The sequence below is a fragment of the Macaca fascicularis genome, chromosome 4 (assembly GCF_037993035.2).
Source record: "Macaca fascicularis isolate 582-1 chromosome 4, T2T-MFA8v1.1".
In the NCBI taxonomy this organism is placed as follows: Eukaryota; Metazoa; Chordata; class Mammalia; order Primates; family Cercopithecidae; genus Macaca; species Macaca fascicularis.
Genome location: NC_088378.1, coordinates 31257842 through 31274803, shown reverse-complemented (window position 1 = coordinate 31274803; position 16962 = coordinate 31257842). Strand labels below are relative to the sequence as shown.

The following is a 16962-nucleotide window of genomic DNA, read 5'->3' as shown; positions in this document are numbered from 1 at the left end:
TATAATTTCTAGTTTAGCAGAACACTCTCAGTTGTGTTAGATATTTTGGAGGGATTCTCTCTCTCTCTTGCTGTTAATGTTGCTCCAGCCCCCTCAAATGCCCCACTTTGTCTCTTTATTTTTAAGGTGAGTTGATTTCTTTTTTAAAAATATTTTTAAGTTTAGAATAATTTTAAATTTACAGAAAAGTTGCACATGGAATACAGAGTTCCTATGCACCCTGCATCCGGTTTCCCCTTTTGTTAACGTCTCATATTCCTGTGGTACATAGATTTGTTGTTACTAATGAACCAATGTAGTAGTCTGTTCTCACACTGCTATGAAGATCTACCTGAGACTGGGTAATTTTTGAAGAAAAGACATTTTATTGACTTACAGCTCTGCACGCTATATAGGAAGCATGCCTGGGAGGCCTCAGGAAACTTACAGTTATGGTGCAAAGGAAAGGTGAAGCAAGCACATCTTACCATGGTGGAGCCGGAGGGCGGGGGGAAGTTCCACACATTTTTAAACAACAAGGTCTCATGAGAACTCATTCACTATCACAACTGCAAGGGGGAAATCCACCCCCACAATCCAGTCACCTCCCACCAGGCCCCTCCTTCATCCTTCAACACTGGGAATTACAATTTGACATGAGATTTGGTTGGGGGACACAGAGCCAAACCATATCATCCAACATTGGTACTTTACTATTATTGAAACTCTGCTGTATGATTTCATTTATATATGGAATCTAAAATAGTGAAACTCTGCCTAGCATGGTGGCTCACACCTATAATATGAGTGCTTTGGTAGGCTGAGATGGGAGGATTGCCTGACTGACCAGGAGTTCAACACTAGCCTGGACAACATAGCCAGTCCTTGTCTCTACAAAAAAATAAAAAAATTAGCTGGATTTGCTGGCACATACCTGTAGTCCCAGCTACTTGGGAGGCTGAGGTGGGAAGGCTGCTTGAGTCCAGGAGCTTAAGGCTTCATTGAGCCATGTTGGTGTCACTGCACTCCAGCCTGGGTGACAGAGTGAGACCCTGTCAAAAAAAAAAAAGTAAAATTCAGAGAAGCCAAGACTGGAATGGTGATTGTCAGGGGCTTGGTGGTGGGGATGGGCAGGGATTGATGTTGAGTGTTCTTGTTACACATACACACAAAATTAATATTAATAATAATAAAAGGGGTGGGAGGAAACTTTGGGAGGTAGTGTATATGTCTAGGGCCTTGATGGTGGTGATGGTTTAATGGGTGTATACTTGTCCACAGGCTCATCAAGTTGTATACATTAAATATGTACAGCTTTTTACCTGATAATGATAATTCAACAAAGTAGTTAAAAAAAGAAAAAAGAAACTCCACACTTCGTTCATATTTCAGTACTTTTTCTACTGGTGCCTCTTTTCTGCTTCAGGATCAAATCCGGGATACCACAGTACCTTTAGCTGTCATGTTTCAGATTCCTCTTATCTATGACAGTTTCTCAGGCTTACCTTGTTTTTCATGACCTTGGCAGTTTTGAAGAGCACTAGTTAGATATTCTGCAGAATATCCTTCAAATGGAATTCGGTGTTTTTCTCATATTAGACTGGGGTTGTGGGATTCTGAGAGAAAGACCAGAGGTAAGCTTCTATTTTCATCACATCACATCAAGGGAATATGCTGTCAAGGTGACTTATCACTAATGATGTTAACCTTGGTCACCTGGCCAAGGTAGTGTTTGCCTGGTTACTCTATTTTAAATTTACTTTCCATACTCCACTCCTTGGAAGCAAGTCACTAAGTTTAGTCTACACTCAAGGGGGAAGGGAAAATAAATTCCATCTCCTGGAGGGGGGACATATATGTCCATTATTCTTATGTAAGGGGGATTTGGGTCTTCTCCCCCATTTATTCATATACTTATTTATTCAGTTGTTTATATCAATATGCACTCATGGATATTTATTTTATATTCATTATTCATTTTGTTGCTCAAATTGTTCCAGCTTTGGCCATTGGGAGCCCAAAGACCAAAGGCCCAAAGTCCTGTCTTCCTTTGACACATCCTTTTGTTTTTTGAGTATTCCCTTACTTTCTAGTATTATAAGATACTCCAAGTTAATCTTATATTTTCCCTGCTCCAATTATGTAATGAGTGATTTCTTCAAGGAGTCCTGGTTATGGAAAATGGTAGAGGATGGTGTTAGAAACTAAGATCTAGGTGTTAGGTGTTTCTTTTTTTCAAGTACATTGATATAGCACATTCCTGGGTTAGTTGAGCCTACCTGTGACTATAATAGGATCAAGAAAAGCTCTTAATGCAGAGTGAGACGTCTTGGGTTTAGACATAGGTCTGCTACTCATTGCCACTCAACTAATTAGCCTTAGCTCCATGGGATATATAAAATCTATCTCACTAAAATCTATTGAGGATTGAGTTAGCTATTCTAAAGTGCTTTGTAAGCTAGAGGGAGCTACTATAACATTTTAAATAGGTAATATAAATTAATAATATTAAGATGATAGATCAGCCAGGTGCGGTGGCTCATGCCTGTAATCCCAGCACTTTGGGAGGCCGAGGTGGGCGGATCACGAGGTGAGGAGATCAAGACCATCCTGGCCTACACAGTGAAACCCCGTCTCTGCAAAAATACAAAAACAAAAAATTAGCTGGGCGTGGTATCAGGCGCCTGTAGTCCCAGCTACTCGGGAGGCTGAGGCAGGAGAATGGTGTGAACCCAGGAGGCAGAGCTTGTAGTGAGCCGAGATCGCGCCACTGCACTCCAGCCTGGGCGACAGAGTAAGACTCCGTCTCAAAAAAAAAAAAAAAAAAAACAAAGATGATACATCAAATTCAATATCATCACTTTTCCTTTAGCAGTCATATGAAGTTAGTACTTTTGTTATTGTTGTTTATTTGTTTCGCTTTTTAAAGATGAGGGTGCAGTAGTGTGAAGGGCTGAAAAAAATGAAGGACAGGAAGATTAGCAATGAACAAAGATGGTCATCATTAAAATCAGCAAGAATTTGAATGCTTTTAAGTGGAAGCTCTTTAGCATCTCATAAGAAGTTTTACATGAGGTATGTACATAAAGCACCTAGTTCTGGCACATAGTAAAGTTCAAGAAGTAGTAACAACTTTAAAAATATGCTTTTGAATTACCCTGATAGAGTAAAAATGCTATCATCTTCCTTTATCAATCTTACAAGGAACCTGTTTTTCATGAATTCAGTGCTCCTTCCCCCTCTACCACATCTTCTAGGAGAAAAAAAGAAAGGAAATGAAATTAGAAAGGGAAAAAAGTAAGTAATATTTGTTTCCATTTAATTATAGATGTGGGCTGTAGGTGGGTAATAAAGTTTTCATGATATTATACAAGTCTCATACCACTGTATGTAGTATATGATTATTATTTGCATATGTGAGAAAGAATCTTTCAGATAATCAGAACACTGGCTTTGATAAACTTGGATTTGAAAGCTGGTTTCAATACTTTCTGGCTAAGTGATTAGGCAAGTTACTTAATCTTTCTAAATCTTATTTTCCTAATCTATAAATGAGGATTATTGTAGATATTTTGCTGAGCTATTGTGAGGATTCAAGATAATATATATAAAGTGCCTACTAGAGCTGTATCTGAAAAAGGTAGCTATTATTTTTATTTCAAAGATCTTGAGATTAATAAACATTTTCATTAATGAGATGATGCATAATTTGTAGCACTCCCACTAGACTTAAATTTGTGATGTATCTGAATGGTTATAGCACTAATCTGGAAATTTGAAAAGACAGATTTTTCTCCCCCAAGATCTAATTATTAGCTATGTCACCTGCAAGTCATTCGATTATACAGGTTGAGTATCCCTTATCCAAAATGCTTGGAACTATAAGTATTTCAGATTTTACATTTTTTCAGATTTTGGAGTATTTGCATATGTGTATATATCTATATATAATGAGATATCCTGGGAATGGAACCCAACTCTAAACAAAAAGTTCACTTATATTTCATATACACCTTAAACACACAGCCTAAAGGTAATTTTATACAGTGTTTTCAATAATTTTTTACATGAAACAAAGTTTGTGTACATGAGGTCAGCTGTGGAATTTTCCACTTATGGTATCATGTCAGCACTCAAAAAGTTAGATTTTGGAGCTTTTAGATTTCAGATTTTCGATTTTGGAGTGTTTAGATTTCATATTTTCATAGCTCAACCTATATATATGTATTTTTCATCTCTCGAATGGTTGTATCACTGTTCACCTTAGTTCATGAAAGACACTGTTAAAGACAGAATAATATAATAGACTCTTGTGGGTTTGATAGAAGCTGGTTAGGAAAACATCTCTAGTAAGATGAAGGGTTATTTTACTTTCTTATTTTCTTCTAGTTAGAAGGTTGTTTCTGCCTCTTTAGATCATATAGCCACTATTCTTTTTCTCTGTATTTAAAGATGGAAGTGGAAACATGCTCATTGCTTTATATATACATCATTATATATATGTAGTATATATACATCATTGGTCTGGCGTAAGTCATGCAGGAAAACATGGAGAGAGTTTTTATTCCAGCTTCAAATAAGGAATCACTTAGTAAAGTTTATTCTTTCTAGTACCTACATTCTCCAAGTAATCTGCTCTTTTCAACGCCTGAAGTAAATCTTGATTAACAGCTGAGGAGTAGTATTACTGCAAGTGTTTGTCACTTGTTGCTATATGCATCTGCCAGTCTCATCAAGGAAATGTGGAATTGTGAATCTGCTTTACAATGAGTGTGCTTAGAACTCAGATCAGATTCTTATTTTATTTAAAACATTGATCTCATTTTATTTTATTGAGACAGAGTCTTGCTCTGTCGCCCAGACTGGAGTACAGTGGCAGCAATCTCAGCTCACTGCAACCTCCGTCTCCCGGGTTCAAGTGATTCTCCTGCCTCAGCCTCCCAAGTAGCTGGGATTACAGGCATGGGCCACTATGCCCAGCTAATTTTTGTGTTTTTAGTAGAAACAGGTTTTCACCATGTTGGACAGGCTGGTCTCAAACTCCTGACCTCAAGTGATCTGCCCTCCTCCACCTAACAAAGTGCCAGGATTACAGGCATGAACCACCAGGCCTGGCTGGTTTTTTGTTTGTTTGTTTTGAGACAGAGTCTGGCTCTGTCACTCAGGCTGGAGTGCAGTGGTGTGATCTCGGCTCACTGCAATCTCCACCTCCTGGGTTCAAGCAACTTTCCTGCCTCAGCCTCCCAAGTAGCTGGGATTACAGACATCCGCCACCACACCTGGCTAGTTTTTGTATTTTTAGTAGAGACGGGGTTTCACCATTTTGGCCAGGCTGGTCTCAAAACTCCTGACCTCAGGTGATCCACCCTCCTTAGCCTTCCAAAGTGCTAGGATTACAGGCGTGAGCCACTGCACCCAGCCCGACACCTGGCTATTTAAAGCATTTTATAAGGTAGATGAATTCTTTATTATCCTTTTATGAAATCTCTGAAGTCACAGTATAAGAAATATATAGCATAAAAATAAACACTTTGAATATTTATGGATAATTTTAAGAATTGTAACAATACGTGCAAGAATTGTATGTATGTAACAATACATACAAGAATTGCAATAATACATATGGGGTGTGTTTATCACATTATGATATTAAAATTAACAAGAACTAGAAGTAGTTTATGTAAAGTTCCTGATGTTTCCTATAAACTATATTCCTATATACTTGAGAAGGAACTATAAATCTGTGTAAAGCTGAAATTTAAAATGACCTCAGGACTTTTGAGGCTCATGCATGTGTTATATATGAGTTACAGCTGCAATATATAATTGCATCTCCCCCTCATGGCTGAAACATTCTGAAACTTACCATGACTTTAAGTTGTAAACAGTTTGTCTGTCAGTGTCTTTGTTGTTACAGATGCATCACTAGCATCTACTTAATTTGGTGAATTTGCTTTCTGAGGATGATGAGATAACTGAAATATATGACAATTTTGGCAACTAGATTATAATTCCTTCTAATTGTAATAAAATGCTTGGAAGTGATTATTAAATGGCTTTTTTATCATAAAAATATAATTATTTTGATGTTTTTGCTATTTGTTCAGTTTTCAAAAGCTTTTTTTTATTATAAATTACCAAATATGGGTAAAAGCAGAGACTAATACAGTGAAACCCTCATGTACTCATAAGAGCGTCAAGCCTATCAACATTTTATTATATTTGTTATCTATTATTCCACTTTTTTTTTTTAGTGTAACTGATCCCATAAGAAGTTGGTCGCATCTTGGTATGCTTTGTTTATTGTGTAGGAAAAGAGCTCCAACTGTCCCTATTAGGCAGGTAATTCTTGGTTCAGATGGTAGAGGCCAGGAGATCCACTAGGATAACACAAAGATTAACCCTGCTGAAAAGTTATGTATGGGAAAGACAAAGGAATAAAATAGAAAAAAATATATTTAAATATTAAGACTTAGATTTGATGCCACAGATGTCCTGTAGGCTACAAGAAGTTTCCTTTCAGAGGGAATATGTAATCAAAGTGCAGTTATAGGCTTTAGAACGTAGGGAAATAAAACCTGCTTAGTCTGCAATGGATGGGTATAATGCCTCAAGGAAAAGTGTGGCATTTAGAAACCTTTCTGTTCTTAATCTGTCTCCTCCTTTGTCCCTTAACTTTCCTTGTTACTTTTCTCCCAATCTATTGTTCCTTAGATCTCTGTTCCTTATATTTCTACAGTGACCTCAAAGTTCTTGTCTAACTTCCTTGTATTTGCTACTACTATTGTACAGTTCCATACCCTGATTAATTTATAGACAATCGGCCAAGCACAGTAGCTCACACCTGTAATCTCAGCACTTTAGGAGGCCGAGGTGGACAGATCACCTGAGGTCAGGAGTTCGAGACCAGCCTGGCTAAAATAGTGAAACCTGTTTCTACTACAAATACAAAAATTACTTGGCCATGATGGCAGGTGCCAGTAATCCCAGCTACTCAGGAGGCTGAGGCAGGAGAATCACTTGAACCCAGGAGGAGGAGGTTGTAGTGAGTCAAGATCACGCCACTGCACTTCAGCCTGGGTGACAGAGCAATACACTAGCTAAAAAAATAAAAAAAAAAAAGACAAGCTATTTTAATTTTCTCTAAACCTTTCCGTGTATTTTGAGGAAATTAATAAATCCATATAATAAACAAGAAAGAGGCTTATTTATGTTTCTAAATAAGATACTTCTACAGGCTGGGCATTTTTCCACTGTAAACATGGCTTAATATGATGTTAATCCTTCCTTTTGGCATTTTGGCTGAGCATTGTTCTTCTTGTCCTTGTTTTATGAGAAGGATCTAGAAGAGTAGGGTTGGATCTCAGGTATCATCCAGATAGCATGAAAATACCACTGCCTGCAGCAACTTTCAAAACCTTGTTTTAGTACTTCTCAGCTTCCAGCTTTTATACATAGAGCAGGTCTAGCTTTTTATTGGTTCCTCACCCACAGCTTACTCTATCACAGGTATCTCTTACTGGCTTGTTTGCTTTCTTCAACCCAGTGAGAGGACAGAGCATTTAACCATTGTGGGTTTAATAACTTTGGGGGACAAATTTAATGAAATCTTTCTTATCTCTAGGGCATGTTGGCCAATACTGCTTAAACTTCTGTTTTATGATACACTTAAAACCAAAACATACTCATTATCTATTGCCAGTATTGTTAGTAATATTAATAATAATGATAGATAACTTTTATTCTCTTACTATATGTCAGACACTGTTCTAACCTCATTTGGTGCCGTAACTTGCTTAATCATTACTAGCTCCCTTAATAAAATAGGTACTACTACTAGCACAATTTGCAGATAAGAGACTGTAGGACAGAGAGGTTAAGCAGGTTGGGCAAAGTCAAACTAATTAGAAAGTGCTAGAGCCCAAATTCAAACCTAGGCAGACTGGCTTTAGAAACTGTTGTTCTAACCGTTTATTTCATATGGCTTCTAATAGACATTTTTAGTGTGTGCCTTTTGTCTTTTGAATGAAAATTATAGTAGTACACAGGCTAATACTTGCTTTACCTTTATTTCTACCAATTCTATATACTTCATGGGAATTTTAAGTAATCTAAATCTAGCAAGAGCAAATATGCATATTAAAATTATTTGATGTAGGTAATAAAACAGGTTTTATTGGAAATGTTTTTAGCAGAGGATAAACCAGTTCACTTTGAAAACTTTTTAGCTCTTTGTGCCTGTGTTAATTTTCTCATCACTTTGTGAGCTACACTGATCTTCCTGATAACAGCTTTGGATTAGGAAATTCCTTCCACATTGGCTTTTACTTTTTCTTGACTGCATTTGTTTTATAAATCAACATAGTTCTCCATCTAAAATTCATCTAATTTTGTTAAGTTCAACAAACACTATGTGCAAAACATTTTACTAGCATCTGAGGAGGGAGAAGGCATAGTATCACCATCAAGGGACTTACTGTCTAGACCTAGCAAATGCCACGTTCCCTTCTCCTCTCTAAAGCCTCTCTAACTACCCCCATCCCAATTGAAATGAATAATTTCTTCTTTGACACTCTTCTCAGTTTGTTCAAGCACTTTTTATAATACTTATACTTTGATAGTTGTTGTATTTCTGTATCTCTGGCAAAATTATTGAGAACTTATTATTATGTTCTCTAGTCCCCGTCTTGTAAAGATGATGTGTCTGATAATGCATCTAAACACATATTCATACAACACAATTTATAAGTACTATAATTAAGGCATAAAAATAAAAATACTATGGAAACACAAAAGAGAAAATTGTTATTGTGAAATTTAGAAAATCTTGATGGAAAAATATATGATCTGGGCATTCCTTGACATACGTAAAGAGAAGGACAGCCTACTCCAACTAGTAGGAATGATGAAAGCAAAGACACAGGAGCCACAATAAGTGTAAGGTGTTAGAGGGATGACAAATAGTTTGTGTGGTGAAATTAGGATGCTTGGATGAGGGGTATGGTAGTCAAAGTTGATAAGATAGTTTGGAATCAGGTGGTCTTGCCAAGAAATTCAGGTTGTATTCTATAAGACATCATCATCCTACAGGAAGGATTATTAGGTAGCAGGATGGAAGATTATATTTAAGAGGAAAAAGAAATTAAATACAGAAATCAGTGAGGAAGCAAAGCTGTTGTCTCCGGCCATACCACCCTGAATGCACCCAGTCTTGTCAATCTTGGAAGTTAATCGGTGTCGGGTCTGATTAGTCCTTGGGTGGGAGAAAGCAAAGCCATCTTATTGTACTTATCAAGGCTTGAGTAACACAGGTATGAACTAATGCAACAGCAGCGGAAATATAAAAGAAGGGATCAATATTCGAAATATTTCTAAGGAATATCCAAGGAGAAGTACTTGGTAAATAACTGAGTGTGAGAGAATTGTGAAATAGGAAAGCCAAACATAGTACCAAAATTCTGAGCCTTATTGACCACTAGCTCAGAACTCTTACACTAACTTTTTCCACTAACACAGAACTCTTATGCAATCTTTTACAGAGTTTCTAGGTATATTGTCATCTTTCTAAACATCCTTTAAGTCAAATAGTGCAAATTTTTTAAAAATTTCTCATTTCTTACGGATGAGGAAACTGAATTACATAGTCATGACTTGCTCAAATTCATGTTGTTATTAAGTGGCAGCACTAGGATTCAAACTCAGTTGTTTTACTTTCAGTTGGTTTTGCTGTGCTGAGTTTGAGGTGCTATCAGAATGTGAAAATGTCTAGTAGATTTTAGCACTTTATATGGAAGTAGATGAGACTTCCAAAAAAAAAAAAAAAAAGGAAAAGAAATTATAAATAAAGAAGAGAGTAAATCATGGATTGGATTTTTGAAACTGCATGGATTTAGGGGATTAGTTGGATAAGAAGAGCCAAGGAAGAAGACTGGAAAACAACAAACAAAGAAATAAGAGAATCTGGAGTGTAAAATGTTAGTAGAATGTGAGAGCAAATATGAGAATGAAGAAACTGATTAAAGAAAAGTACTGTGTGTTATGAAGAGAGAAAAGATGAATAAGGAAAAGTCATTTAATTTGACAAGTAGGAGATTATTAAAAGCTTTTCAGGAGAGATTTTGGGATAAGGCAGAGGGCCAGATTACACTGGATTGAAGAAAGTATGTGAGCTAAAAAAAAGACAAGGCAATGAGTTTGGAGTACTCTTAGGAAATTTGTTTAAGAAAATTATAAGTTGTGGCAATACCAAGATAAAGCCTTAGAAACATTTTTTTAAGAAACCAAAACTTAACATAACTTTTGCCTTCTTTCCCTTCTTCTTTGATAAGTTTATCGTCTTAAGGATAACAGATGGGTATATCTTACGCCTTTCCCCCCATCATTACCCTGAGTAGAACTCCATAGTGATCTAGAGTATGTGATCTGTCACTTATCCCTACATCTTTGCTAATACCTCATGCAAAGCTGAGCTCAAGGAGCCCTAGGATGTCAACAAAGTCAAATACAGCATTATTTGCATTTCAGACAACATCAAAGAGTTTTAAATGGAAACATCATTGTTTAAAAAATACATATTTTTGGCTTCATTACTTTGTAAAAACTTAATTTAAAAAATTTAATGTAATATATTTGCATTATACCTTTGTGTTTCTGCTTATTTTTATTTAAAGGATGGAATGGCCGTATGCATGTTCATGCAAAACACCTTAACAAGATTTATGAGGTAATGCATCCTTCTTTTTAAAACACGATTTCTAAAAGACCAAAAATAGCTTTTTACTATTCCGTTATTTGTACTAGTTAAGAAATAATAGCTAATTTTTAAATTACATCTATTCTAATGATGTCCTATTTTTTGTGCTATAGAGGATAATCATTTAATTACATATAAGGATAATCATTTAATGAGGTATATACATATATATTTTAAAAATAAAAGAAATGAAAGATAGGAAGAATTTAAGACATATCCCCTAAAGAGCTCATATAACTAGCTGTATTTAGGAGTAGATATTAGGAAAGTTAAATACTGGTGTTAGAGCAGAATAATAAAGACACTGATCTATATGTGACACATAAAGGTTACCTAACATTCCAAATTAGTAGAATGTGTAGTGAAGTGGTCTGTATCCAGAGATGAGAGAAAGAACTATGGATTGGAAAGTTTTTACAGCTTTCTGAGGAAGATGAATTGACTTTGTACCTAGGTAAAGAAGCAAAGAGGAAAAATTCTTGTTGGCCTGTCAAGGTATGTTTGAGGTTACAAACTGTGACATGTTTTGGCTGATTAGTTTCCTACTTTCACATTCCAAATGTAGACAAATTTAAAATTATGAAAACTAAGGAAATTCTTATTTAAGCAAGGTTATTAATTGTGCACTGCTGTATTTTTGGTACTCATTGTATCTGAGAGTCTAGAGGGAGTAATAGAATCATAACATTACTATTCTAAAATAGTATCTTCATTTTCTTAACCCCTGTTCACCTCCCTTTTCCTATTGCATTTGACTTTTTCTTACATAAATCTGAAAAGTTACTATTTTTTAAAAATAATTCTTTCTACATGGGAGCGGTGTATATTAGGAATTTTTCAATTAGTTTAGACCTGCACCTTTGCATTGTAGGTTAGAACCTACAAAAATTCCATACTTGCAAAACTTTTTAGATTTACCTTGTATTCACACACCCCTGCAAAGTGGGTCTTTGCAAACAGGAAAGGTAAAAGATTTATTTTTACCGCAAAATCATGCCTTTATATAGGATTAGTATGTGGATTATTTCAGGCAGCAATGAGTTGATTTTTGAAGGAACCTTCATAACACAGTTTTGGAGCTCTATCTTCTGTAACACATTTCGAACCTTTGGATATAGCCTTGATTTTCCAACTTTTAACCTGATACCAATAAAAATGGACAAAGATGATATCACATGGAATTATTCTGAAGAACCACTGCTGCTGAGAAGTTCCAGGAGCTATAAATTAGACAAAAGCATCCATTTATTTGGGAGTAAGTTACAATATGGCTATAGCCTAAAAATATGTAATGATTCAAGGAGGTATTTTGATGAACTTACATGGCATTTATTGTGAACTACTGTATCTTTAGTATTACACTGTTTTTCTTCTCATGATGTAAAGGTTCAAGCTTCTGCTATCCTTTGATGTGTGTTTGTTTTTATGAAGACTGCAATATTTTGTTTCCACTGCATTTTAAGATTTTTTAAAAATAACATTTGTAAGTGAATATTGAAATTAAAAATTGTAACATCAGTTTTTTCTTCAATATACAGACTTCCTTTAATAAGTGTTGCGCTGGTTCAAGGTTGGGCATTGGGTGGAGGAGCAGAATTTACTACAGCATGTGATTTCAGGTAGGATGAAAATTGCATTAATTTCTTGCACAAATATAATTAACTTGCTCAAATTCATTTTTGTCTTAATATCAATATTTCATATATTCTTAAATAGGATAAACCTATTTTCTTTTTTGAATATTTTCTTTTTGTCAGTCATTAGATAATTTTTATCTAATATAACTTCATGATCACTTCATTATTATGCATTTTCAAAAAATTAACAAAACACAAGGTTTTAAGATTTTGAATAGAGCAAATCCATATTAGCAAAACTCCTGGAAGGAAAGCTAAGGAAATATATGAAACTTTAAAATCCAAAAGGATTATACAAACAAAGTAAGCAACGTTAAAAAAGAAAAATAGAATGCAGAAAGAGAGACTGCTGTAGCTGTTTTCTCACCAATAAAAAGAGATTTTCTGAGATCCCTTTGTCTTCTTTCTGCTGTGATTTATAGCAACTTTGTGGGACTTTTGGGAAGATTAGGGAGTAAAGATAGAGAAAGTTCTTTGGGACCCATAGCTCTTCAGTCCCTATAATTATTTTCAGTATTTGATAGCTATATTATATAGAAATGACATTTTGTAAAATCTAATGCTTTAGACATCTAAACTGCTTTCTCAGTACCATTCCCAAGGCCTACTAACACAGCTAGCTATAAAGGGACCAGTACACTGCTCCATAAGTTATCTGTACAGGCTCACACACTGGAGCCTCTTTATAATGCAAAAGGTAGTATATATAGCATAATTAGAGGTAAACTGGCAAAACAGTAAAGAGCCTGAGCACTGATGTCAGGTGGACCTAGGCTGAATCCCAGTTTGCCACTTTTACCTATTTGACTTTGAGCAAGTATTTTACCTCTCTTCATCTCAGTTTCTTTATCTATAAAATGAAGTATCTCCCTTAAATATCTATAAATTTAAATAAGATAGTGAATATATAGGTTTTAGCATAATGTTTAACCTAAAGTGTATGTAAGTATTCACATAATATTCTGGCTTAGAGTTTTAAGATTACCTTATACAACTGTCTCTTACCAATGCCAATATGGTAACATTCTGGCATACTTTGAAACTCATTGTCTTTTCATTTGGAATGTTTTTCAGTCTTTGGGCTAACCCTGGCCTTGCCATTTTTTAAAAAAATCATTATACGCTTGACCCTAGCTAAGAAAAATATTGGAGTATACATTAAGAGAAGACTTCTAGTAAACTTTTTGTCTCACTTTCAGACACTGAAGAGAAAGTCGTTCTGCGCTGGCATGTAATGCTCTAGATATTTCAAAACATCATGTTGTACATTTAAAACATTTTTAGGCCTGGCATGGTGGCTCATGCCTGTAATCCCAGCATTTTGGGAGGCTGAAACGGGTGGATCACCTGAGGTCAGGAGTTCGAGACCAGCCTGGCCAACATGGTGAAACCCTATCTCTACTAAAAATACAAAAAATTAGCCAGGTGTGGTGGCACATGCCTGTCTGTAGTCCCACAACCTGGGAGGCTGAGGCGGAAGGATTGCTTGAACCTGGGAGGTGGAGGTTGCAGTGAGCCAAGATCACACCGTTGCACTCCAGCCTGGGCAACAGAGTGAGACTCTGTCTCAAAAAAAAATAAAAAATTAAATAAAAAATTAAATTTGTTGAGCTACAAATTACATACAATAAAATGAATCCATTTTAATTGTATGGTGTAAATGGATTTTGATGCATATATACATCCATGTAACCACCTCCACAATCAAGATTGAGAACATTTTTATCACCCCTATCTGTATGTCTTCGTATACCTCTTCCCAGTCAGTTCCCACCAAGGTAAACACTGATCACTTTCTCATTTTAAAATAGATTTTTAAAAAAGAATTTTACATAAATACATTTCATAGAGTATGTACTTTTTAATGTCTGCCTTCTTTAATTCAGTATAATTACTTTGAGAGTCATCCATGTTGTACCATTTATGAATACTTTGTTCCTTTTTAATGTTGGAAAGTATTTTATTATGTGGATATTAAAGTTTGTTTCTGAGATTTATCTGTTTTTGCATTTTTCAGTGGTTTGTTCATCTTATTGCTTAGTAGTATTGCTTTCTATGCCTATGTAGCACAGTAAGTGTCATACATTAACGGGCACATGAGCTATTTCTGGTTTTGGCCTATTATAAATAAAGCTGTTGTGAACATTCATGTATAAGTATTTGTGTGGGCATATGTTGCCATATCTTTTGGGTGAAAATCTAAGAGTGGAATTGCTGGGGTGATATGGTAAGTGTAAGTGTATGTTAACTTAAGCAGCAAATATATTGGTTTCTTATATTTTCTAGGTTGGTTGTATAATTTTTATTCTCATAAGCAGTGGAAGAAAGTTCCAGCTGCACCTGTCAATCTGTTTAGATTTAGCCGTTTGATGGGTGGGAACCATTGTGAGAGCTCATTGTGATTTCAGATTTGAATTTCCACAGTGACTGGTGTTGAGGATCTTGTGTTTATTGGCCATTAGATATATCTTCTTCTTTGTTGCTTCAAATCCTTTGACTCTTTAAAAAAAATTGATTTGTCATATTATTATTGAACTGTAGGAGTTTTTTATATATTCTATATAAAATTCCTTGGGATAGCAATAATTATAGTAGCAGAGGTGAAGTATGCTCATGTGTCTATGTCTATCTCGACTGTAATACTAAATACTATCCACAGCCTTAGGAGCAAGAATACTTTCTCACAGCCTGTGAGTTGTTTTTTTATTAGTAGTATCTTTGGAAGAGCAGAAATTTGAATTTTTAAAATACTTTCAACTTCTCATTTGCTCTAACTATACACTTATTACAAACTTGCAGAAATCATACATGTAACTCCCACATACCTTTCAATCAGTTTCCCCAAATGTTAGTATCATATGTAGCCACAGTGCAATTATGGGAAATTAACATTGATTCAATACTTGTAATTAATCTACAGACCTCATTCAGTTTTTTTCAGTTATCATACTAATTTTTTTTTTTTTTTTTCTGGCCCAGGATTCAGTCAAGGTCTGTTTTTTCGGATATGAATATAGCCATCCCAATTTTCTCCAATTTTCTTTCTTTTTTCTTTTTCTTTTCTTTTTTTTTTTTTTTTTTTGAGACAGAGTCTCTGTTGCCCAGGCTGGAGTGCAATGGCATGATCTCAGCTCACTACAACCTCCACCTCCTGGGTTCAAGCAATTCTCCTGCCTGAGCCTCCTGAGTAGCTGCAATTACAGGTGCCCGCCACCACTCCTGGTTAATTTTTGTACTTTTAGTAGAGATGGGGTTTCACCATGTTGGCCAGGCTGGTCTCGAACTCCTGACCTCATGATCCAGGGCCCACCTCTGCCTCCCAAACTGCTGGGATTACAAGCGTGAGCCACCATGCCTGGCTCCCAGTTTTCTTATGGTTAAGATTTCTGTGGTGTATCTTCTTCTGTCCTTTCATCTTTAACTTGGCTGCCTTGTTCAAAGTAGATTCTAGTAGACAACATATACTACGGTTTTGCTTTTTTATTCAGAATGACAATTTCTGCCTTTTAATTGGAGTGTTTGTTCCATATATATAGCCAATGTTGTGTTGATATAACTGGGTTTAAATCTGCCATCTTGGTACAGGCATAACTCTGAGATATTACAGGTTTGGTTTCCTCCAGACCACCCCTATAAAGTTAATATCACAATAAAGTGAGTCACACGAATTTTTTTGTTTCCTAGTGTGTATAAAAGTTATGTGTACACTATACTATAGTCTGTTAAATATGCAATAGCATTATATTTGAAAAAAACAATGCGTCTATCTTAATTAATAGGTAATTTATTGCTGAGAAATGCTACCAAGCATCTGAGCCTTCACCGAGATGTAATCTGGTGGGGAATCTTGCCTCAATTTTGATGGCTGCTAACTGATCAGAGTGGTGCTTCCTGATGATTGAGGTGGATGTGGCAATTTCTTAAACGAAGACAACAATGAAGTTTGTTGACCGATTGACTCTTCTTTCACAAAAGATTTCTGTGTAGCATGCAGTGCTGTTTGATAGCATTTTACCCACAGTAGAACTTCTTTCTGCCATTGATTTTTCAAATATAAATTTATGTAATATTCTAAATCCTTGTTGTCATTTCAACAATGTTCACAGCATCTGCACCAAAAATAGATTCCATCTCAAGAAACCACATAGTTTTTTCATCCATAAGAAGCCACTCCTCATCTATTCATGTTTTATCATGAGATTGCAGCAATTTGGTTACATCTTCAGGCTCTACTTCTAATTCTAGTTATCTTGCTACTTCCATCACATCTGCAGTTATTTCCTCCACTGAAGTCTTGAACTCCTTAAATCTTCATGAGGGTCGAAAGCCAACCATGAGGGTTGAAAACAATTTTTTTTTTTTTTTTAATTTTTAACATAGTAGATGTATGTATTTATGGAGTACATGAGATGTTTTGCTACAGACATGCAATATGTAATAATCACATTATGGAAAATGGGGTTTCTGTCCCCTCAAGCATTTATCCTTTGTGTTACAGATAATCCAGTTATACTCTTTTAGTGATTTTTAAATGTATAATTAAGTTATTATTATAGTATTGACTATAGTCACCCTGTTCTGTCAAATAGACCT

The 16962-nt window shown here is 35.5% G+C and overlaps 1 protein-coding gene across 11 annotated transcripts in view; it reads left to right on the top strand.

Annotated features, from left to right (window-relative positions):
• Window positions 1–16962, top strand: part of ECHDC1 (ethylmalonyl-CoA decarboxylase 1) — a 54350-nt gene that overhangs the window by 15708 nt on the left and 21680 nt on the right. For 5 of the 11 annotated variants that reach the window (XM_065543360.1, XM_005551759.5, XM_065543361.2 and 2 more), the window contains 2 exons: window positions 10650–10702; window positions 12271–12351. In XM_065543360.1, coding sequence (XP_065399432.1) covers window positions 10650–10702; window positions 12271–12351 — 134 coding nt within the window. Of the gene's footprint in view, window positions 1–10649; window positions 10703–12270; window positions 12352–13568; window positions 14517–16962 lie in introns of those variants that run through there. The other 6 variants (XM_074037011.1, XM_074037012.1, XM_074037010.1 and 3 more) reach the window with 3 other exon arrangements.